This window comes from Salmo salar, chromosome ssa15 (genome assembly GCF_905237065.1).
Source record: "Salmo salar chromosome ssa15, Ssal_v3.1, whole genome shotgun sequence".
Classification (NCBI taxonomy): domain Eukaryota; kingdom Metazoa; phylum Chordata; class Actinopteri; order Salmoniformes; family Salmonidae; genus Salmo; species Salmo salar.
This window is the reverse complement of record NC_059456.1, coordinates 23,706,791-23,729,750: the sequence shown is the minus strand read 5'-3', so window position 1 is coordinate 23,729,750 and position 22,960 is coordinate 23,706,791. Positions and strand designations below refer to the sequence as shown.

General features: G+C 43.3%; 1 protein-coding gene across 1 annotated transcript; it reads left to right on the top strand.

The window, feature by feature from the left end:
• Window positions 1–1,568: 1,568 nt before the first annotated feature.
• Window positions 1,569–22,609, top strand: LOC106571097 (thrombospondin-1). Its single transcript, XM_014143766.2, has 22 exons — window positions 1,569–1,784; window positions 2,080–2,163; window positions 2,418–2,977; window positions 3,263–3,338; window positions 5,008–5,100; window positions 5,330–5,439; window positions 6,109–6,234; window positions 6,778–6,874; window positions 8,495–8,668; window positions 8,977–9,153; window positions 9,496–9,669; window positions 9,923–10,203; window positions 10,493–10,711; window positions 10,957–11,064; window positions 12,199–12,358; window positions 12,597–12,715; window positions 18,291–18,525; window positions 18,679–18,906; window positions 19,114–19,385; window positions 19,472–19,569; window positions 19,683–19,822; window positions 19,979–22,609. The coding sequence occupies exons 2-22, from the start codon at window positions 2,100–2,102 to the stop codon at window positions 19,984–19,986; spliced, it is 3,519 nt and encodes a 1,172-aa protein (XP_013999241.1). The 5' UTR covers window positions 1,569–1,784; window positions 2,080–2,099; the 3' UTR covers window positions 19,987–22,609.
• The last annotated feature ends 351 nt before the right edge of the window (window positions 22,610–22,960 follow it).

The following is a 22,960-nucleotide window of genomic DNA, read 5'->3' as shown; positions in this document are numbered from 1 at the left end:
CCAGACCTTCCTAACGACCACATCATGTCTGACCCAGACCTTCCTAACGACCACATCATGTCTGACCCAGACCTTCCTAACGACCACATCATCATATCTGACCCAGACCTTCCTAACGACCACATCATGTCTGACCTTCCTAACGACCACATCATCATATCTGACCCAGACCTTCCTAACGACCACATCATGTCTGACCCAGACCTTCCTAACGACCACATCATATCTGACCCAGACCTTCCTAACGACCACATCATGTCTGACCTTCCTAACGACCACATCATGTCTGACCTTCCTAACGACCACATCATCATATCTGACCCAGACCTTCCTAACGACCACATCATGTCTGACATTCCTAACGACCACATCATGTCTGACCCAGACCTTCCTAACGACCACATCATATCTGACCCAGACCTTCCTAACGACCACATCATGTCTGACCTTCCTAACGACCACATCATGTCTGACCTTCCTAACGACCACATCATCATATCTGACCCAGACCTTCCTAACGACCACATCATATCTGACCCAGACCTTCCTAACGACCACATTATGTCTGACCCAGACCTTCCTAACAACCACTTCATCATGTCTGACCCAGATGATAGTTCATCTGCACCAATACCCAGATATATTCATCATGTCCTTTTTTGCATACTCAGCCGTCTTTACTTTCAGAGAATGTTGAATGAAGTTGAATGAAATAAATTGCATTGATTGGAGAGTACTCACAACGGTCTTCTGCAACTAAACTATAGTTATATTCATTTTCACATATAGTTCGAACTATAGTCAATTTTGGCTATACAAGTACAAAAGTAGTGACCCCGAACCATAGATATCCTATAAATGACTATTCCCAGAACATCCACAAATGCATTTAGGCCATAGGTCACATGGAATATAATTATATTATATGACCTGATAAAAATAACAACCGGTAATAGTACATCACATCTGTGTGTGTGGATTGTATGGAAATCCAGGTGTTCTCATTCGTATCATTGCAGCACGGCCCTCGGCGCCTCTCTAGTGAGCTCACAACGGCTCCTAGCGGACAAATTTGGAACAGCAGTAGGGAATAAAATCCCTTCCGTTGCCTGATTGAGCATCCTCTACCAAGTCTCTGTAGCGCAGTCGGGGAAACAAATAAGGACCCGTTTCTATACAAATTTAATAGCGCCTCGATTTTCATTCAACTTCTCACATAGATGTACAGCAGTCTGGTGATAAAGACATGTGCATGTATTGCCACTTGGCCAGAAAACTTGATTGATAATGGCAATCCTGGGATTGAGAATTGAAACAAAAAGTATCAAACATGCGCAAAAGGTTCAAAGATAGTAGAGAGGTGGATTTTTGTTATAAAACGACAAGATTTCAGACTGGTGTGTGAGACAATAACCGGAAACGATGGTCTATTAAGTATGGATCCAGTCATGGAATTTGGCCTCTGGAATGTGGCGCTTTTTTTCTCCCCCCCTCTCGCCATAAACTCGTCCCTTTTTCCTTCCACCATCTGATTGGGCGAGACGCGTTCTTAGGAATGTCATGAAACTATTTAAATAGTACTTTGTCCACTGGCTTACAGTTAGGTTCTAGCGTCCGATACCGGAGAGAATTACCATTCAATTAAACCAACAAAAGAAACGACATTTCTGCGTCTTCAATCGGACCCCAATTCCATATAGAAACGCTTGAATCTTGTGGATTATTATTGGATTTCCAATTGTATTTGGATTTTACTGTTTCTCTCTGCTGTTTTCATTCAACAGGTGGGTGAGCAATATTTCGATTTTCCTTCAAGGAATCTATCCAAATATATATTTTTTAATTATATTCTATTATATTTTATTATAAATAAATAATGTGACTTAATAAAGTGTGAGATAATAATGTGTTTTGATTGTTTATTTTGATATTTAAAAATGTATTTTATGTATAAATATTAATATTAATATATATGACATTTAGCAAACGCTTTTATCCAAAGCGACTTGCAGTCATGCGTACATACATTCACTTTTGTGAAAAGGGGACCTTTGACGTTTCTATGTTGATTTTTCATAGGTAAAAACCAGAGTTTCACCATGAAGTTGACAGGAATATTTCTGCTATTGATGCTTTGGACCTGCGAGAGCGTACGAGTTGCAGGTGAAATCATTTCCCTGATGTGTTCGCCTACTCTAGAATGAAAGGAGTTTGTGTTTCGATTTGAACATTAAACTATAGAAAAACATCGAGGTTTTTAAATGTATTATTAAATCCTCTTAATGTATTGATTTTCCCTGACAATGGTTTAACATAGAGATCATTTTAGAGTTTATTCCTCACAACAACAATCCATTCCAAAGACATGTAGACAAAGACTAACTGTTTACGCTCATTCCCCGGTCTCCTGCATACAGAGAGCCGAGACGACAATAGCGTGTACGACCTGTTCGAGCTGGTCCAAATCCCCAAGAAGAACCACGGAGTGACCCTAGTGAAGGGCGACGACCCATACAGTCCCGCCTACAAGATCCTCAACCCGGACCTGATCCCCGAGGTCCCCGAGAGCTCCTTCAGGGACCTCATTTATTCCATCCACGCCGAGAGAGGATTCCTTCTCCTTCTCAACTTCAAGCAGTTTAAGCGGACCAGGGGCTCCCTTCTGACGGTGGAAAAGCGGGACGGGTCCGGAGCCGTGTTCGAGATAGTCTCCAACGGGAAAGCGAACACCCTGGATGTGGTTTTCTCCACAGTGAATAAGCAACAGGTGGTGTCGATAGAAGATGTGGACTTGGCAACGGGCCACTGGAAGAATATTACGCTGTTTGTGCAGGAGGACCGGGCGCAGCTGTATGTTGGCTGTGAGGAGGTGAACACGGCGGAACTGGACGCTCCCATCCAGAGCATCCTCACTCAGGAGACTCCCATCACAGCGCGTCTCAGAATCGGGAAGGGAGCGGTGAAGGACAGGTTCATGGTAAGTGAAGCGCACATGCAGCGCAAACGCGACGACGCATTATGGACCCACATAATATAAGTTGTCGAGTTGTTTTAGATGTTAAGTAAGTGTTGAATATAGGATTGTGTAACACGTACACGCGTAAATATTATCGTGCGTAAAACCTATAGACCTATGCGTAAAAGTTATACACTGTATTGAAAACCCATGTAAATGATCCATAAAGTCCAATATGTGTTGCATAAAGTAGAGTGATAGTAACTGTGCAGTACTAGAGCTAAAATGTACCATTGATTCTTGCAGGGGGTGCTCCAAAACGTTCGCTTTGTCTTTGGAACCACTTTAGAAGCAATACTGCGCAACAAAGGATGCCAAAACTGTAAGTAGCATAATCATTAACAGAAAGCATATTTCTGTGTTGATCCGTACATCACTGGCTGTTATACTAAAGCCAGCAAGCCATTCCTAAGAATATGCATGACTGTTTAAAAGCCTCATGGGAAAGTTGAGAAGGGAAAAAAAACACGTTTATATTGCCATGGGAAAGCTGGGAAGTTTACAAACATTTCAGTGCCTCTCGAGGGCTGGGCACATTAACTCATTAACTTCATTGTGATTCAAGATAGTATGAGGCTGTAATGTTCTGTAATACCCTGATTGTAGTTACGTATTCCCAACTGTAGTTATGTCACCAATGAGCCCTGGGGACTGTGTGTCTCTTGTGGTCTAGTGGGTATTACCATTACAGTCTACAGTGTGTCTGTTGTGGTCTGTTGTGGTCTAGTGGGTATTACCATTACAGTCTACAGTGTGTCTGTTGTGGTCTGTTGTGGTCTAGTGGGTATTACCATTACAGTCTACAGTGTGTCTGTTGTGGTCTGTTGTGGTCTAGTGGGTATTACCATTACAGTCTACAGTGTGTCTGTTGTGGTCTGTTGTGGTCTAGTGGGTATTACCATTACAGTCTACAGTGTGTCTGTTGTGGTCTAGTGGGTATTACCATTACAGTCTACAGTGTGTCTGTTGTGGTCTAGTGGGTATTACCATTACAGTCTACAATGTGTCTGTTGTGGTCTAGTGGGTATTACCATTACAGTCTACAGTGTGTCTGTTGTGGTCTAGTGGGTATTACCATTACAGTCTACAGTGTGTCTGTTGTGGTCTAGTGGGTATTACCATTACAGTCTACAGTGTGTCTGTTGTGGTCTAGTGGGTATTACCATTACAGTCTACAATGTGTCTGTTGTGGTCTGTTGTGGTCTAGTGGGTATTACCATTACAGTCTACAGTGTGTCTGTTGTGGTCTAGTGAGTATTACCATTACAGTCTACAGTGTGTCTGTTGTGGTCTGTTGTGGTCTAGTGGGTATTACCATTACAGTCTACAGTGTGTCTGTTGTGGTCTACTGGGTATTACCATTACAGTCTACAGTGTGTCTGTTGTGGTCTAGTGGGTATTACCATTACAGTCTACACTGTGTCTGTTGTGGTCTAGTGGGTATTACCATTACAGTCTACAGTGTGTCTGTTGTGGTCTAGTGGGTATTACCATTACAGTCTACAGTGTGTCTGTTGTGGTCTAGTGGGTATTACCATTACAGTCTACAGTGTGTCTGTTGTGGTCTAGTGGGTATTACCATTACAGTCTACAGTGTGTCTGTTGTGGTCTAGTGGGTATTACCATTACAGTCTACAGTGTGTCTGTTGTGGTCTAGTGGGTATTACCATTACAGTCTACAGTGTGTCTGTTGTGGTCTAGTGGGTATTACCATTACAGTCTACAGTGCTCTAACTGTCTCTCTGTGTGTTCTTACTCCCTCCCTCTTTCTCCCAACCTCCTCTCTATCCCTTCTGCCCTCCCTCCCAACCCTCTCCCACTCCATCTCATTTATCTCTCTCCCATCCCTCCTCTCTCCCATCCTCCTCTGTATCCCTCCTTCTCCCCTGTTTCTCACTCCCCCCTCTCTTTCTCTCCCTCCCTCTGTCTCCCCCTTCCCTCTCCCCCCTATGTCTACCTTCTTCTCCTCTCATGTCCTTCCCTCCCCTCAGCTGTTCTGACTGATGGAATCATCATTATGGACAACCCCATCAATGGGTCCAGCCCTGCCATTAGGACTGACTACACTGGCCACAAAAGTAAAGGTAAACGCAACAAAACTGCTGGTCTCCATATAAAACCCTGTTAAAGTCCCCTCAATAAGAATATAACAGCATAGATCTGCTAGAAGTAAAAGCATTCTATTCTACTGTCAACAGCTGTCTGTAGCTGTAGGGAGTTGAAAGTAAGTCTGGAAGCCTTCATGTACACTGATGGTCACTCTGTGTTTCCCATGGAATGAATGTATCTCTATGGTGTTTTCCTTCCCTCCAGACCTGCAGATGATCTGTGGATTCTCCTGTGAGGACCTGGCTGGCATGTTCAAGGAACTGAAGGGGTTGGGAGTGGTGGTGAAGGAGCTGTCTAACGAGCTGCGCAAAGTGGTGAGGAAACATACCTGATTCCTGAACCAGACTCCTGTCTGTCTGTCTGTCTGTCTGTCTGTCTGTCTGTCTGTCTGTCTGTCTGTCTGTCTGTCTGTCTGTCTGTCTGTCTGTCTGTCTGTCTGTCTGTCTGTCTGTCTGTCTGTCTGTCTGTCTGTCTGTCTGTCTGTCTGTCTGTCTGTCTGTCTGTCTGTCTGTCTGACAGTCTGCCTGCCTTCCTGCCTGTCTGTCTGCCTGCTTGCCTGTCCGTCTGCCTGTCTGTCTGCCTGTTTGTCTACCTATCTGTCTGTCTGCCTGTCTGCCTGTCTGTGGCATCAAACTCTGCAACAACCAGTTGTTCTGCCACTGCATGTGTACCTTGCTTAGCATACTGGTCTCCCAGCACCAGCTAGTCTGACAAACGGCATGTTAATTCATTCATTACATCAAATTTGGTCCATTTTTCTTAATTAACTCTCACTTGGAAGACTTCTTAATGATAAACCAGTGTGAGGTGGTGACAGGCATTCTCAAACACTCCTCCAAACTCCTCCAAACCACTCAGGCTATTAAGAAATGAAGAGTGAAACAGTGTGTGGATTTGAAACCCTTAACCCTTAAGGGACTGAGCACTCTTCTCATATCGTATTCATACTGAATGTCTCATATCTGTCTGTCTGCTTCTGTCAGACGGATGAGAACAAGCTGTTGATGAACAGAGCGGGGATCCACAGTGGAGTCTGTCTGCACAACGGCATCGTCCACAAGAACAAGGCAGAGTGGACCGTCGACGACTGCACTGAGTGCACTTGTCAGGTAACGATCGAAGTCGAGAGACTGTGTGTGTGGGGTGGGGTTCAAGCCTGTGTGTTTGCACTTGCAGACAGCCACTTGCAAACACACACTCATCCCCCACTCAGCAAGCGCCTGCTCTCTACTCCAGAGCTCTGTCATCTGGCCAGTAATTGGGTAGGAGGAGGCTGGAATCAGGCCAATAAGCCAACAGTGGGTCTGTAGTGATCTAATAATGGGCCAGGCCTACCACTGCAGTGAACAGACAGAGCCCCCCCCCCTTACAAGGTGTCTGGCCCATGTTGACTCCAATGTGTCTCACAGTTGTGTCAAGTTGGCTGGATGTCTTTTGGGTGGTGGACCATTCTTGATACACACGTGAAACTAAAGAGCATGAAAAACCCAACAGTGCTGTTGTCATGTTGTCATAGTGTGGCTGCTAATGTAAAACTGTCTTTAGAACATACATTTGATAGATTCTTTTTTTACCACCTATCTGAGTGACTACATGATCTTCAAGTTCAGGAAATGACCTATTCCTTTGTCACTGTCTCCGCCCCTCTGTAGAACTCTGCCACCGTATGCCGCAAGATCTCCTGCCCGCTGATCCCCTGTGCCAACGCCACCGTGTCCGATGGAGAGTGCTGCCCACGCTGTGGAACACGTAAGTTCCTCCATTCTCTATTCTCCAATGTTCCAACCCTAGAATTAGAATGAATGGTTCTGATTCTATGGTTCCATTTGTGTCATTCCAACTTCCAACAAAACTATTCAGCTCTCAGGAAGTAACATAAAACATTAAAAAAACAAAGGTTTGCAGTATACTACTGTATTATGAACCCAAAACTTGTTCTGTTTTACTGTAAATCTATGAATGGCCTGAGTTGTCCTAAGGCTTAATGTCTCTAAGACAAACAGGCCATTTCAAACAGGCCATTTAGTGCTAGCTATTTGGACCTCCTTCACCAAATAAAACATGAAACCACAACCCCTTTTCTGGATGTAAAGTTATCTATTCAAGAAAACCGAATTCATTTTAAGGGTGATTTAAGTTCCCTAGTTCATCAACGTATGAGTGTGTCGGAACATTGGTGCGTTGTCCACCCCAAAACATCTTTGATTCTTCAACTTTTAATGGCTATAATTTGGCCAAATTGGTTTAAGTGGGGTGGAAAATTGGTGGGCTGTTCAGCGCTGCCGTCCTACACTCAAGAACAAGTGACATTTTCCACATACCTAAGACAGCAGTGGCCCCTGAAATCTAAAGACACATGGAGAACCTCTACCTTGGTCACTCAAAAGTTTTGACATGATCAAGAACCCTGCTATGAGCAAATTCAATTTGCTCTTTAAAGTAACAACAGTCAATGGGGATTCCAGTCATATTCCTAGAAGGACTTTTCCATTTCCACTGGCTTCCCTTTGGGTTTTCTCCTGCCCCTGAAATCCCTGGAGTGGGCCATCTCTCTAACTCTACACACACACACACACACACACACACACACACACACACACACACACACACACACACACACACACACACACACACACACACACACACACACACACACACCGGGGCTAAACTCAATACATTAGACTGGAGCTTTAAGAACTTTAAGAGCTTATAACCCTCATTTTCTGCTTGGGGACTCTGCAGTCCAATAGCTCTCTCATTGTCTCCCTCCCCTCCTCTTCCTTCTCTCCCTCCCCTCCTCTCCCTCCCCTCCTCTTCTTCCTCCTCCCTCCCCTCCCTCACTACCCTGCCATCTATCCTCGCTCTTTCTCGCTCCTCCCCTCCCCTCCCCTCCCTCCCTTCCTCCCCTCCCTCCCTACCTCCCCTCCCTCACCTCCCTCCCTCCTCTCTCTCCTCCTCCTCGCTCCTTCCCTCTCTCCTCTCCCTTCCTCCTCTCCCTCCTTCCTTCCTTCCTTCCTTCCTTCCTTCCTTCCTTCCTTCCTTCCTTCCTTCCTTCCTTCCTTCCTTCCTTCCTTCCTTCCTTCCTTCCTTCCTTCCTTCCTTCCTTCCTTCCTTCCTTCCTCCTCTCTCCCCTCCCTCCCCTCCTCCCCTCCCTCTCTCTCCTCCCTCTCTCCTCTCTCTCCTCCTCCTCGCTCCTTCCCTCCCTCCTCTCCCTCCCTCCCTCCCTTCCCCCTCTCCCTCCCCTCCTCTTCCTCCTCTCCCTCCCCTCCCTCCCTCCCTCCCTCCCTCCCCCTTCCATCTATCCTCGCTCTTTCTCGCTCCTCCCCTCCCTTCCTCCTCTCCCTCCTTCCTTCCTCCCTCCGTCCATAGTGAGTGACTATGCGGAGGACGGCTGGTCCCTGTGGTCTGAATGGACACACTGTTCCGTGTCGTGTGGGCGGGGCATCCAGCAGCGAGGCCGCTCCTGCGATCGTATTAACAACAACTGCGAGGGAACCTCCGTCCAAACCAGGGACTGCTACCTTCAGGAGTGTGACAAACGCTGTGAGTTCAGTATACACATGACAAATGACCAAACAAATCACATTCATCAATCGTCACACAGGGAAACTTGTATCACAGATTTGTATCCATGGTGACAGAAACGATAGACCTGCACCCACATCTAAGTATCCATCCACAGATCAGCTACCTGTGACTCTACAGAGCAACAACTCGCTGCCATAACACTTGAACTTATTTTACCCTGTTTTGACTGGACAATGACCTATATAGCATGACAATGACCCATAACCAAGTTTCTCATTGACCCCTGACCTTTAACTTCTGACCTCTGCTCTGTGTCCCTCCAGTCAAGCAGGACGGTGCCTGGAGCCACTGGTCCCCCTGGTCTTCCTGCTCGGTCACCTGTGGGGCGGGTGTCATCACCCGTATCCGTCTCTGCAACTCCCCCACACCCCAGCTGGGAGGCAAGGACTGCCAGGGAGAGGGAAGACAGACTGAGAAGTGCACCAAGTCACCCTGCCCCAGTGAGTACCATAAGTCGCAGTTTTTTATGCACAAGACCCGGGTCAAATACATATGCTATCATCTCCGTTTGACATTAGTCAAAGCCTTTTCATGCACACCACACCGTAAGATGTTTCTAGTGAAATACATAATCTCAATCCTTATCTTATCTCTACATAGTCAGTTTCCCTAGCAGATTGTCACTGTTTCTTGTTTGGCTTGAGTCAACAACCAAGAATTTGGCTAAAGAAACTGCCACTCAGGCTACTTGTCATTGTGCCTATTTAATACAACACAGACCCTACTAGGGACACCACGTACACCTGTACTGACCTGTACCTGTCTCTCTTCTTCTCTCTCAGTCAACGGTAACTGGGGACCCTGGTCGCTATGGGATACCTGCTCTTCCACCTGTGGAGGAGGAGCCCAGACACGTAAACGTCTCTGCAACGACCCCGCCCCTAAATATGGTGGTAAGGAGTGCCAGGGTGACTCCAAGGCCACTCAGCTGTGCAACAAGAACGCCTGTCCCATCGGTGAGTAGCAGGCACTGGATGAATACCAAATGGTCGCCATGGCAGCCAACGTCTCTTATAACTCCTACATGCTGTGAATTAGTTGCTAAAATTGTCGTTTTTAGACAGTTTAGTACAGTAACACTTTAAAAATATTACTTTTTAATTATTTTAGGGCTTATTAAAGCCATAAAAGTCTACTTAAACACAGACAGCACTTAGTACTTAAAAGCAGTCAGTAATCAGTACTGAAAGCCCATGTCTCTCTCCTCAGATGGCTGTCTGTCTAACCCCTGCTTTCCTGGGACCAAGTGCACCAGCTTTCCCGATGGAACATGGAGTTGTGGGAAATGTCCCACTGGTTACTCTGGTGACGGCATCAAGTGCAAGGACATTGACGAGTGTAAAGAGGTTCCTGATGCTTGCTTCGTGTTCAACGGAGTGCACCGCTGTGAGAACACTGACCCTGGCTACAACTGTCTGCCCTGTCCCGCACGCTACTCTGGACCTCAGCCCTTTGGCAGGGGAGTGGAGGAGGCCACCGTCAAGAAACAGGTTAGCAGCATCACCTGGTGCTGTGGACTAGTGTTGTGATGATAGTCCTGGCATACTGTATATCTGTCCTCAGTTGATTTAGAACTTTAGAAATATGGAATTTAGAATTAAGAATTTGGAATTTACAAGATCAAAGATCGCTTTACAAAAGCTAAGCTTTTCTTTGTCCAGATCATACTGCCAACTCTGTTGCATGGCGGTCAGCAGATTGTGCCCTTTGAAAACAAAGACAGGTAGCCACAATATTACCTGGCTTGTCTGACCAACTCTTCTATTCCGTTTACTCCAGGTGTGTACACCACTTAACCCTTGCTTGGATGGGAGCCACGACTGCAACAAGAACGCACGCTGTAACTACCTGGGACACTTTGCTGACCCCATGTACCGCTGTGAGTGTAAGCCTGGCTATGCTGGGAACGGACACATCTGTGGTGAAGACTCGGACCTGGACGGGTGGCCCAACCAAGACCTGGTCTGTGTGGAGAACGCCACCTACCACTGCAAAAAGGTATGCACGCCATGACTCGCATAGGTCCTTAAATAGGTCCAGCTTGCTGTTTAACTAGTAAAGAGCACACATCCCTTTTGAGTGATGTGCCAATGCTGACTGCAATTAGAAAGAACAATTATTTTTGAAAGAAAAAACAAAACTGGTACATTTAATGTCTTAAAGGACTGTTACTGTAGTTAAATATAATATTCATGCTTGTTGACTACATCGTGTAAACGTGTGACGTCACCTTTCTTTTGTAGGACAACTGCCCCAACCTTCCCAACTCAGGCCAAGAAGACTACGACAAGGATGGTGTTGGTGACGCTTGTGACAACGATGATGACAATGATGGTATTCCTGACGACAGGGTAAGTGAAGAATTAATCATTGATTCACTCATTGAGTCACTGAAGGTCTGAAGTCCTACCCCTTACTGAGAGAAATGAATCCAGGTTATGCTACCTCTTGGGTAGTCAGTGTGTGTACGAGTGAGTGTGTGTGTGTGTGTGTTCAGTTTTGGCAGTGAGACATAAATGTGGTTTTACATTCATCATTCATGCTGTGAAATAAGGGGAAGGAAAACAAAAAAGAAAAACACATTTTTTTTGCCTTCGGAGACAAAGCTCAAATCCCAACACAGAGGTACCACTCTGAACGAGCCGCAGTGTAATCTGCTAGTCCTAACATTATATTTGGGACAGGGCCTAAATAGGAAACATGCTTTCATCCCTCCTCTCTCTATACATGTTACACAGACCACAGCAAGTTAAAAGCACAGTATCTGAAATTAATATATCATGTCAGAGATGTTTTTCTAAGCAAGGCAGTGGACACTGGACCGATTCTTCTGGCGGCTCTGAGGCTGGAGTAATTGAACAGTGCTCTTTCTCCCTCCCCCTCCCTCCCTCCCTCCCTCCCCCTCTCTTTCTCTTTCCCCCTCTATCTCTCCCTCCAATCTCTCCCTCTCTCTGTCTCCCCCTCTCCCCCCTCTCTCACTCTGTCTCTCCCTCTCTCTCTCTCTCTCTCTCTCTCTCTTTCCAATCTCCGTCTCTCTGCCTCTCTCTTCCCTCCCCTCCTCTCCCTCCCCCTCTCCCTCTCGCCCTCACTCTCCCCCTCTCTCTCTCTCTCCCTCTCCCCCTCCCTCCCTCCCTCCCTCCCTCCCTCCCTCCCTCCCTCCCTCCCCCCCTCAATTTCTCTCCTCTGTCTCTCTCTCTCTCCCCCCCTCTCCCCCTCTCTCTCTCCCTCCCCCTCAATTTCTCTCCTCTGTCTCTCTCTCTCTCGCTCCCCATCTCCCCTTCTTTCTCTCTCCCCTCCCCACTCTCTCTCTCTCTCTCTCTCTCTCTCAACCCCTCTCCCCCCTTCTCGCTCTCCCTCCCTCTATCCCCCTCCCTCTCTCTCTCCCCTCTTCCCCCCTCTCTCTCTCGCTCGCTCTCCCTCCCTCTATCCCCCCCTCCCTCTCTCTCTCTCCCCTCTCTCTCTCTCTCTCTCTCCCCTCTCTACAGGATAACTGTCCGTTTGTGTACAACCCCAGGCAATATGACTATGACAGAGATGATGTTGGAGATCGTTGTGATAACTGTCCTTACAACAGCAACCCTGACCAGACCGACACAGACAACAACGGGGAAGGAGACGCCTGCTCTGTCGACATTGATGGAGATGGTGAGACTCTAAACCTGCTCTAACTTTGCTTATCTGTCCCTTGCTTATCTGTCCCTATCTAAGACCTATACGGTATAATGTACATGCTGTAGATTGGTGTTCAATGAGAACGCTTTGAAACCAAGTGCAAATTAACTGTATGCACAAGCATGTATTCCATTACTAACTCAACTACAAGTCATTTTCCTCCCCTTCCTACTCTTCCCCTGAATAACAACTACTGTGATTGGTCCAACAGGTATTCTGAATGAGAAAGATAACTGCCCGTACGTCTACAACGTGGATCAGAGAGACACTGACCTGGATGGTGTGGGAGACATGTGTGACAACTGTCCTCTGGAACACAACCCTGACCAGGTGTGTGTACATACACTTACAACCCATTCTACACACACACACACACACACACACACACGTACGGGTACACACACATGCCACTATCACAAACACTGTCATTCTAGAAGAACTCTCTCTGTTGTGTGAGAGCTGCATTGGGTCGCTGTAATGGGTCGCTGTACTGGGTCGCTGTACTGGGTTGCTGTACTGGGTCGCTGTAAGTCTAGGCTGTATCACGCCATGTTAAGATGGAGTTAAATCCTCTGCAGCTCAGGGACACATACAGCATGCATGGGGAGCCAGGCTTTTCAATGGGGCATTGACATTGGCTTTGACTGCTCAGAAGGAAAGGTGGAGTGATGGAGGGGTAGAGGCCAGGGTGGGGCCCCGGGCTGGTTGTTATTACCCAGGAATGGGCTCGCCCCTGGCTGTATGCGTGCCCCGTCGGGCGTCGGCACACACACAAGCCCCGTGTGGATCCCACCTGTGCCATGCTAGACTGACGACCAGGAATGTGTTCGGAACAACAGGTCTCAGTTAGGGGGGAAATGGGCGGAATTCACACCAATCCAATCCTTCCCTCTCTCCCTCCCTCGCCTCGTGTGAGGCAATGAAATCTGTGTGTAGTCTTGCCAAGCAGCAGGCACAGGAGATTCCTGTCTGCAGGGAAATGACTAGCATGCTTCTGTCTGTCAGTGAAAAGACCTGCCTACTGGTGCTAGTGGAGCAGATGGGAGGGAAGGAGGAGGAGAGAAGGAAGATGGGAGGGAAGGAGGAAGAGAGAGGAGGGAAGGAGGAGGAGAGAAGGGAAGGAAGGAGGGAGGGCAGGAAGATGGGAGGGAGGGAAGGAGGAGGAGAGAAGGAAGATGGGAGGGAAGGAGGAAGAGAGGGGAGGGAAGGAGGAAGAGAGAGGAGGGAAGGAGGAGGAGAGAAGGGAAGGAAGGAGGGAAGGAGGAGGGGGAGAGAAGGAAGAAGGGAGGGAAGGAGGGAAGGAGGAGGAGAGAAGGGAAGGAAGAAGGTGGGAAGAAGGGAGAGGAGGAGAGAAGGGAGAGGAGGAGGAGAGAGGGGAGAGGAGGAGGAGAGAAGGAAGGAGGGGGAGGAGGAAGAGAGAAGGGAAGGAAGGAAGATGGGAGGGGGAGAGAAGGGAGGGAAGAAGGGAGAAGGGAGAGGAGGAGGAGAGACGGAAGGAGGGGGGAAGGAGGAAGAGAGAGGGAAGGAAGGAGGGAAGGAGGAGGAGAGAAGGGGTGTGTTTATAGGGTACAGGGTTTATAGAATACTTTGATTGTCAGCAGATGAAAAGCTCCACCAGAAGACAAATTGATCTTGGCAGGTTTAGAGAGGGGAGAGTGAACAGAGCCTGGGGATAGTCCATCATGAGGAGAGGAGAGGAGAAGAGGAGGAGATATTAAACAGATGAACGGAGCCTGGGGATAGTCCATCATGAGAGGAGAGGAGGAGATATTAGGAAATGAGAGGTTGAACGAATGGTACAGCTGGAAATCAAATCAGCATCAAGTGTAATTCTCTGTTAGTTGTCCCTAGGTACAGATATACTGTAGGATCAGCTCACCTTCCCCATGTTCTACACCTTATCTGTAGGAAGGAAACCAGACTCTAGATCAGTGTCAAAGGAGCTCTACAGTAGGAGTCTAGAAGAGTAACACAGAATTTACCCCACATTGGTTTCTCAGGGCAACTAACAATATGTTAAATAAATACCACCAACTCACAATATGTTAAATAATCTCCGCCAACTCACAATATGTTAAATAATCTCCGCAACTCACAATATGTTAAATAATCTCCGCCAACTCACAATATGTTAAATAATCTCCACCAACTCACAATATGTTAAATAAATACCACCAACTCAAAATATGTTAAATAAATACCACCAACTCACAATATGTTAAATAAACTCCACCAACTCAAAATATGTTAAATAAATACCACCAACTCACAATATGTTAAATAATCTCCGCCAACTCACAATATGTTAAATAAATACCACCAACTCACAGTATGTTAAATAAATACCACCAACTCACAATATGTTAAATAATCTCCACCAACTCACAGTATGTTAAATAATCTCCGCCAACTCACAATATGTTAAATAAATACCACCAACTCACAATATGTTAAATAATCTCCACCAACTCACAATATGTTAAATAATCTCCACCAACTCACAATATGTTAAATAATCTCAGCCAACTCACAGTATATTAAATAATCTCCGCCAACTCACAGTATGTTAAATAATCTCCACCAACTCACAATATGTTAAATAATATCCGCCAACTCACAGTATGTTAAATAATCTCCGCCAACTCACAATATGTTAAATAATCTCCACCAACTCACAATATGTTAAATAAATACCACCAACTCACAATATGTTAAATAATCTCCACCAACTCACAATATGTTAAATAATCTCCACCAACTCACAATATGTTAAATAATCTCAGCCAACTCACAGTATATTAAATAATCTCCGCCAACTCACAGTATGTTAAATAATCTCCACCAACTCACAATATGTTAAATAATCTCAGCCAACTCACAGTATATTAAATAATCTCCGCCAACTCACAGTATGTTAAATAATCTCCACCAACTCACAATATGTTAAATAATCTCCGCCAACTCACAATATGTTAAATAATCTCCGCCAACTCACAGTATGTTAAATAATCTCCGCCAACTCACAATATGTTAAATAATCTCCACCAACTCACAATATGTTAAATAATCTCCGCCAACTCACAATATGTTAAATAATCTCCGCCAACTCACAATATGTTAAATAAATACCACCAACTCACAATATGTTAAATAATCTCCACCAACTCACAGTATGTTAAATAATCTCCGCCAACTCACAATATGTTAAATAAATACCACCAACTCACAATATGTTAAATAAATACCACCAACTCACAATATGTTAAATAAATACCACCAACTCACAATATGTTAAATAATCTCCGCCAACTCACAATATGTTAAATAATCTCCGCCAACTCACAATATGTTAAATAATCTCCGCCAACTCACAATATGTTAAATAAATACCACCAACTCACAATATGTTAAATAAATACCACCAACTCACAATATGTTAAATAATCTCCACCAACTCACAGTATGTTAAATAATCTCCGCCAACTCACAGTATGTTAAATACATACCACCAACTCACAATATGTTAAATAAATACCACCAACTCACAATATGTTAAATAAATACCACCAACTCACAATATGTTAAATAAATACCACCAACTCACAATATGTTAAATAATCTCCGCCAACTCACAATATGTTATATAAATACCACCAACTCACAGTATGTTAAATAATCTCCGCCAACTCACAGTATGTTAAATAATCTCCACCAACTCACAATATGTTAAATAATCTCCACCAACTCACAATATGTTAAATAAATACCACCAACTCACAATATGTTAAATAATCTCCGCCAACTCACAATATGTTAAATAATCTCCGCCAACTCACAATATGGTAAATAAATACCACCAACTCACAATATGTTAAATAATCTCCACCAACTCACAATATGTTAAATAAATACCACCAACTCACAATATGTTAAATAATCTCCGCCAACTCACAATATGTTAAATAATCTCCGCCAACTCACAATATGTTAAATAATCTCCGCCAACTCACAATATGGTAAATAAATACCACCAACTCACAATATGTTAAATAATCTCCGCCAACTCACAATATGGTAAATAAATACCACCAACTCACAATATGTTAAATAATCTCCGCCAACTCACAATATGTTAAATAATCTCCGCCAACTCACAATATGTTAAATAATCTCCGCCAACTCACAATATGGTAAATAAATACCACCAACTCACAATATGTTAAATAATCTCCGCCAACTCACAATATGGTAAATAAATACCACCAACTCACAATATGTTAAATAAATACCACCAACTCACAGTATGTTAAATAATCTCCGCCAACTCACAATATGTTATATAAATACCACCAACTCACAATATGTTAAATAAATACCACCAACTCACAATATGTTAAATAATCTCCACCAACTCACAATATGTTAAATAATCTCCGCCAACTCACAATATGTTAAATAATCTCCACCAACTCACAATATGTTAAATAATCTCCACCAACTCACAATATGTTATATAAATACCACCAACTCACAATATGTTAAATAATCTCCACCAACTCACAATATGTTAAATAATCTCCGCCAACTCACAATATGTTAAATAAATAGCACCAACTCACAATATGTTAAATAAATACCACCAACTCACAATATGTTAAATAATCTCCACCAACTCACAATATGTTAAATAATCTCCGCCAACTCACAATATGTTAAATAAATACCACCAACTCACAATATGTTAAATAATCTCCACCAACTCACAATATGTTAAATAATCTCCGCCAACTCACAATATGTTAAATAATCTCCACCAACTCACAATATGTTAAATAAATACCACCAACTCACAATATGTTAAATAAATACCACCAACTCACAATATGTTAAATAAATACCACCAACTCAAAATATGTTAAATAATCTCCGCCAACTCACAATATGTTAAATATTCTCCGCCAACTCACAATATGTTAAATAATCTCCACCAACTCACAATATGTTAAATAAATACCACCAACTCACAATATGTTAAATAATCTCCACCAACTCACAATATGGTAAATAAATACCACCAACTCACAATATGTTAAATAAATACCACCAACTCACAATATGTTAAATAATCTCCACCAGCTCACAATATGTTAAATAAATACCACCAACTCACAATAAATTAAATAATCTCCACCAACGCACAATATGTTAAATAATCTCTGGCAACTCACAGTATGTTAAATAATCTCCACCAACTCACAATATGTTAAATAAATACCGCCAACTCACAGTATGTTAAATAATCTCCGGCAACTCACAATATGTTAAATAAATACCACCAACTCACAATATGTTAAATAAATACCACCAACTCACAATATGTTAAATAATCTCCGGCAACTCACAATATGTTAAATAATCTCCGCCAACTCACAATATGTTAAATAATCTCCGCCAACTCACAATATGTTAAATAAATACCACCAACTCACAATAAATTAAATAATCTCCACCAACGCACAATATGTTAAATAATCTCTGGCAACTCACAGTATGTTAAATAATCTCCACCAACTCACAATATGTTAAATATATACCGCCTACTCACAGTATGTTAAATAATCTCTGGCAACTCACAATATGTTAAATAAATACCACCAACTCACAATATGTTAAATAAATACCACCAACTCACAATATGTTAAATAATCTCCGGCAACTCACAATATGTTAAATAAATACCACCAACTCACAATACGTTAAATAAATACCACCAACTCACAATATGTTAAATAATCTCCGTCAACTCACAATATGTTAAATAAATACCACCAACAGGTGTATCTACTGTGTTGCAACCGCTAACATTAGCTAGCATGCTAATGTAAATCTCCATTTACCTCTACAGGTTGACTCTGATGACGACCGTGTGGGAGACAAGTGTGACAGCAACCAGGACATTGATGAGGACGGCCACCAGAATAACCTGGACAACTGCCCCTACATCCCCAACGCTAACCAGGCCGACCATGACAAAGACGGCAAGGGAGACGCCTGCGACCACGATGATGACAACGACGGGATCCCTGATGAGAAAGACAACTGCAGACTGGCCTTCAACCCTGACCAGCTCGACTCTGATGGTGAGTTAAATGAAGAATAGGAGAGATACGAGATAAAATTGGAGTTCAATTTCTTATTCAACTAATAAAGTTCTTGACATGAATTAATGGTTAAGTTCATTAGCTGCTTCATCCTAAAACATGTTATGTACTGAACTTTCGATCTTCTTCCAGGTGATGGTCGCGGAGATGTTTGCAAAGACGACTTTGACCAAGACAACGTCCCTGACATCTACGACGTGTGTCCGGAGAACTTTGACATCAGCGAGACGGACTTCAGGAAGTTCCAGATGGTTCCCCTGGACCCCAAGGGAACGTCCCAGATCGACCCCAACTGGGTGGTAAGACATCAAGGCAAAGAGCTGGTCCAGACCGTCAACTGTGACCCTGGCATTGCTGTTGGTGAGTGGATTGGTTGGGTGGGTGGGTGTGTGGTTGGTTGGTTGGTGGGTGGGCGGGTGTGTGGTTGGTTGGTTGGTTGGTTGGTGGGTGGGTGGGTGGGCGGGTGGCTTGATTGATTGATTCTAGACTTTGGGATATCTCAAAATAACCCAAGCCTAAAAAAACACCATCCTCTCACTGACATCTTCTCTGTTTCTCCATTCCCAGGTTTTGATGAGTTCAACTCGGTGGACTTCAGTGGAACCTTCTTCATCAATACAGAGAGAGATGATGACTACGCCGGCTTTGTGTTCGGCTACCAGTCCAGCTCTAGGTTCTACGTGGTGATGTGGAAGCAGATCACACAGACTTACTGGAGCAACAAACCCACCAAGGCTCAGGGATACTCAGGACTGTCCATCAAGGTGGTCAATTCTACTACTGGACCTGGAGAGCACCTCAGGAACGCTCTCTGGCATACGGGCAACACCCCAGGACAGGTAAGATGGACAAACACACAAACACACAGGAAACACCTCAGGACAACACCACCTAACTCTCCCTATATTTCTCCTTTCTTCTCTAGGTGAGGACTCTGTGGCACGACCCTAAGAACGTTGGCTGGAAAGACTTCACAGCCTACAGATGGCACCTGATCCACAGACCAAGAACAGGACACATCAGGTAAGCACTGGAGACTCATTGTCCTGGTGGAGAGTTATGAGGCTTTCCATAATGCCAGTATTTACTGTATGTCCTCTGATGGTTTGTCTCAAGAGTCTTGTTTCTAATTTCAGAGTGGTCATGTACGAGGGGAAGAAGATCATGAAGGATTCCGGGAGCATATACGACAAGACGTATGCAGGTGGAAGACTAGGTCTCTTTGTCTTCTCGCAAGAGATGGTATACTTCTCAGACCTCAAGTATGAATGCAGAGGTAAGCAACAAGAACATTTCTACATCTTACTATAACTCCAACAACAATTGTTTAGTGGAATCTCTTTCACAATAGACTTATGTGAAATACCAAGCCACATAACTTAAGGCTTTGTTCTAAGTTAATGCTTGACTTTTGTCCTTTGTTTTTTTTCAGATGCATAATTGCACGGAGCAGGAAGCTCTTGGAACAATGCACCTTTCTGTATAAATATGAACAATATGTATTCCAATACAAAGTCCAGGGACTGTTTTTTCTACTACTCTTTTCTTCTGCGGCACTCACACTGAAGGGAGCGAGGGGGGAAGGCCTGTTGTGGTCATCCTCGGGGTAAATTAATGCTGGTTTGGACAGAGAACCATCCGGGTGACTGCCAGTCGAAGATCAGAGAAGCAACTCCTACCCACCCAGAGCAGGTAGAGACGGAAAAAAACAGCCCGTTTGCTTTGCCTGAGTGAGAGACCGACCGATGTTCCCAACCGACCGGCCGATCTCTTTCTGACCTGAAGGACCTCATTCATCCCTGTGCGGGAAAGTCTCCCGATAGACGACTATGCACTTCCAAACCTTTACATATCTCTCGCTATCCCTCTTTCTATCGATCTCGTTTTTTCTGGAATGGACGTCCCAAAGAAAGACTATGTAATGTTCCGTTTATATAAAAACAAATCTAGGCGGATGTAGATTCTGAACGATACAACTCTTATCATCAGAGGTTTTTTGGCTCAGTGGTTGAAGAATGCAATAAGACTTTTTTACTTTAAGTTTTGTCAGGAAAGGGCTTGTAGCCCTTGAAAGTCAGTTGCGTAACAACAAGATATGGAGGATGATGTATGTATGATGTATATACAAATGTTTATGTGTGTAAATAAGAAGACATATAACGCTTGCTTTTACCCCTCTATATATGTTCCCTTGGAGACAAAAGAAAACAAACCAAAATTAAAACCAGCCAAAATACTTTTTGTCAAATACATGATTGCTTGTAGGCTTTGTGGCTGGCATTAGATTTATATAGTTCAGTTGAAACGGAACATAGTGATACTCAGGGTAAGATGGGAGCGGCCATCTTAGCATATCAAACCATTGCAGAAAATGACAAGGGAGGGCCAATTAAAAAAGGGCATTGTCAGTGCCAGTAAATCAAAGCCATTCTGTTTATTAAGACACTTTCCATTTCGAACATTAAATGTTAAAAAATATTCTGTTTATATTTATTTTACAAATGTAAAAAATATAAAATTAGAAACATTGAACATCTTTAGAAGCTTAAAATGTGAAATTTTGTTTGACGGTTGAGTTGAAGTAGTTAAGGTAGCCTAATGTGATTAGCATGAGGTTGTAAGTAACAAGAACATTTCCCAGGACATAGACATATCTGATATTGGAAGAAAGCGTAAATTCTTGTTAATCTGACTGCACTGTCCAATTTACAGTAGCTATTACAGTGAAATAATACATACCATGCTACTGTTTGAGGAAAGTGCACAGTTATGAACTTGAAAATGTATTGATAAACCAAATAGGCACATTTGGGCAGTCTTGACAATTTTTTTAACAGAAATGCAATGGTTCATTGGATCCGTCTAAAACTTTGCACAAACACTGCTGCCATCTATTGGCCAAAATCTAAATTGCACCTGGGCTTTAATAATACATTATGGCCTTTCTCTTGCATTTCAAAGATGATGGTACAAAAAATACAAATAAAACGCATGTTTTTTTCTTTGTATTACCTTTTACCAGATCTAATGTGTTATATTCTCCTACATTAATTTAAAATTTCCACAAACTTTAAAGTGTTTCCTTTCAAATGGTATCAAGAATATGCATATCCTTGCTTCAAGTCCTGAGCTACAGGCAGTTAGATTTGGGTATGTCATTTTAGGCAAAAATTTGAGAGAGAAAAAAAGGGGCGGATCCTTAAAGGTTAACTTTTGCCTACGCTGTAGGTACCAAACAATTCAAATACTTTGAGGAAGTAAAGACTATTCCCCAGTGTTCAAGGTGTAAACTGATCCAGAGTCGGTCAGACTGGTGCCTTTGGTGTCAGAAGTGGGATCCTACTCTAATCCCATCATAGCCATGGTTAGAAGTAAGGCATCTGACTCAGAATGGCATGTATGTGACCGGTGTATCCTTTTCTTCTGAGATTAAAAACAAAATAACCTTTGATGTACACATAATACCTCATTGCTGTTGTATAATTTTAATTTGATCGAAAAAAATGTTTTTTTTTCTTCATTGTACGCTTACAGAATACAAAATGGATCAACATCTTATTGCTACTGTACCATGAATTTGTAAATATTATTACTTTTCTTTTCAAGACAGACCCCCCCCCCATCCAACATCCCCCTATGGTAAAAAAAAAACAGTCAAATGGGAGAGTTGTTTTTATATAAATATTTTATTTTTGCTTTTATGTCTCCTTTGTCCAGTGCTCCTTTAATGGATAAATTATTGTTCTGTTTTGCTTTGTCTTTGCTGTTCTGTGTGTGAGAGATCGATTCGTGTAGATAAATGCTATTTAAATAATTTATCAGGATTCGCTGCCTGACGAAGGGGGTGTGTCCGTATGTATAAACGGTTTGCACACTGACATGAGGATTCTGTTTATCGTTTATATTTTTATTTTTACCGTTATTTTTGTACAATTTAGTGAGGCCTGTTGTCTGTAAACATTTTTACTTAGTTGTGCAATGTAAAAAAAAAAAAATAATGTCTTTATCCATAGCAATTATTTTGTTATATACTTCAGAAACAATAAATAGTTGTTGAAATCCATTCTGTCTGTATTCACGTCTTTTCACAAACACAATGCATACATTCCATTATTTTCATATTGAACTGATATTTTTGTCTTAGTTTTGTCTAATACTGACTGCATAAAGTCTAAATATAGTGCATGGACTTGCAGTACAATAACATCCAGTGCAGGCTAAAAGTCCACTTAGAACACATTGTCACCATCATCAACATGAGCCCAGCTATCCGTCTCAAAGTCAGTGTTAGGCCCCTATTCAAAGAGCCTAATGGGGCTGTGTCTATAGACCCTCTTCTTTGTCCCTGTTAAAGACACACATGCCTTCCTCAGGGGCACATGAGGAATGTAGCATGGTACCTTGTTCTGTCTAA